At 62.0% G+C, this 326-nt stretch overlaps 1 protein-coding gene across 1 annotated transcript in view; it reads left to right on the top strand.

Annotated features, from left to right (window-relative positions):
* EMH_0017080 (uncharacterized protein) overlaps positions 1 to 326 on the top strand; it is a gene marked incomplete at both ends in the record, with an annotated part of 10,924 nt that overhangs the window by 7,735 nt on the left and 2,863 nt on the right. Inside the window, 1 exon segment of the mRNA XM_013500803.1 lies at positions 1 to 324. Coding sequence (XP_013356257.1) covers positions 1 to 324 — 324 coding nt within the window.

A 326-nucleotide genomic window follows, 5' to 3' on the forward strand; every position in this document is an offset into this window, starting at 1 on the left:
CGAAGTGGAGGCACGGCAGCTGCAGCAGCTGCAGCAGCAGCAGCAGCAGCTGCAGAAGCTGCAGCAGCAACTTCAGCTGGTTACTGCTGGCCGTATGGGCTGCTCTGCTGACGGCTCAGTGCTGCAGCAGCGTAGCAACTCAAGGGAGCAGCAGCAGCAGCAACAGCAGCAACAGCAACGGCAGCAGCAGCAGCAACTGCAGCAGCAGCAACAGCTGCAGCAACAGCTGCAGCAGCAGCGTGCTGTGCTCCAGAGACAGCTGGCAGCAGCAGAGCCTGTACAGCCGTCGCAGCTGCCTCTTCCTCCCTGCTTCAGCAGCAACAGCA

Source organism: Eimeria mitis, genomic scaffold (genome assembly GCF_000499745.2).
Source record: "Eimeria mitis Houghton genomic scaffold, Emh_scaff589, whole genome shotgun sequence".
Lineage (NCBI taxonomy): Eukaryota > Apicomplexa > Conoidasida > Eucoccidiorida > Eimeriidae > Eimeria > Eimeria mitis.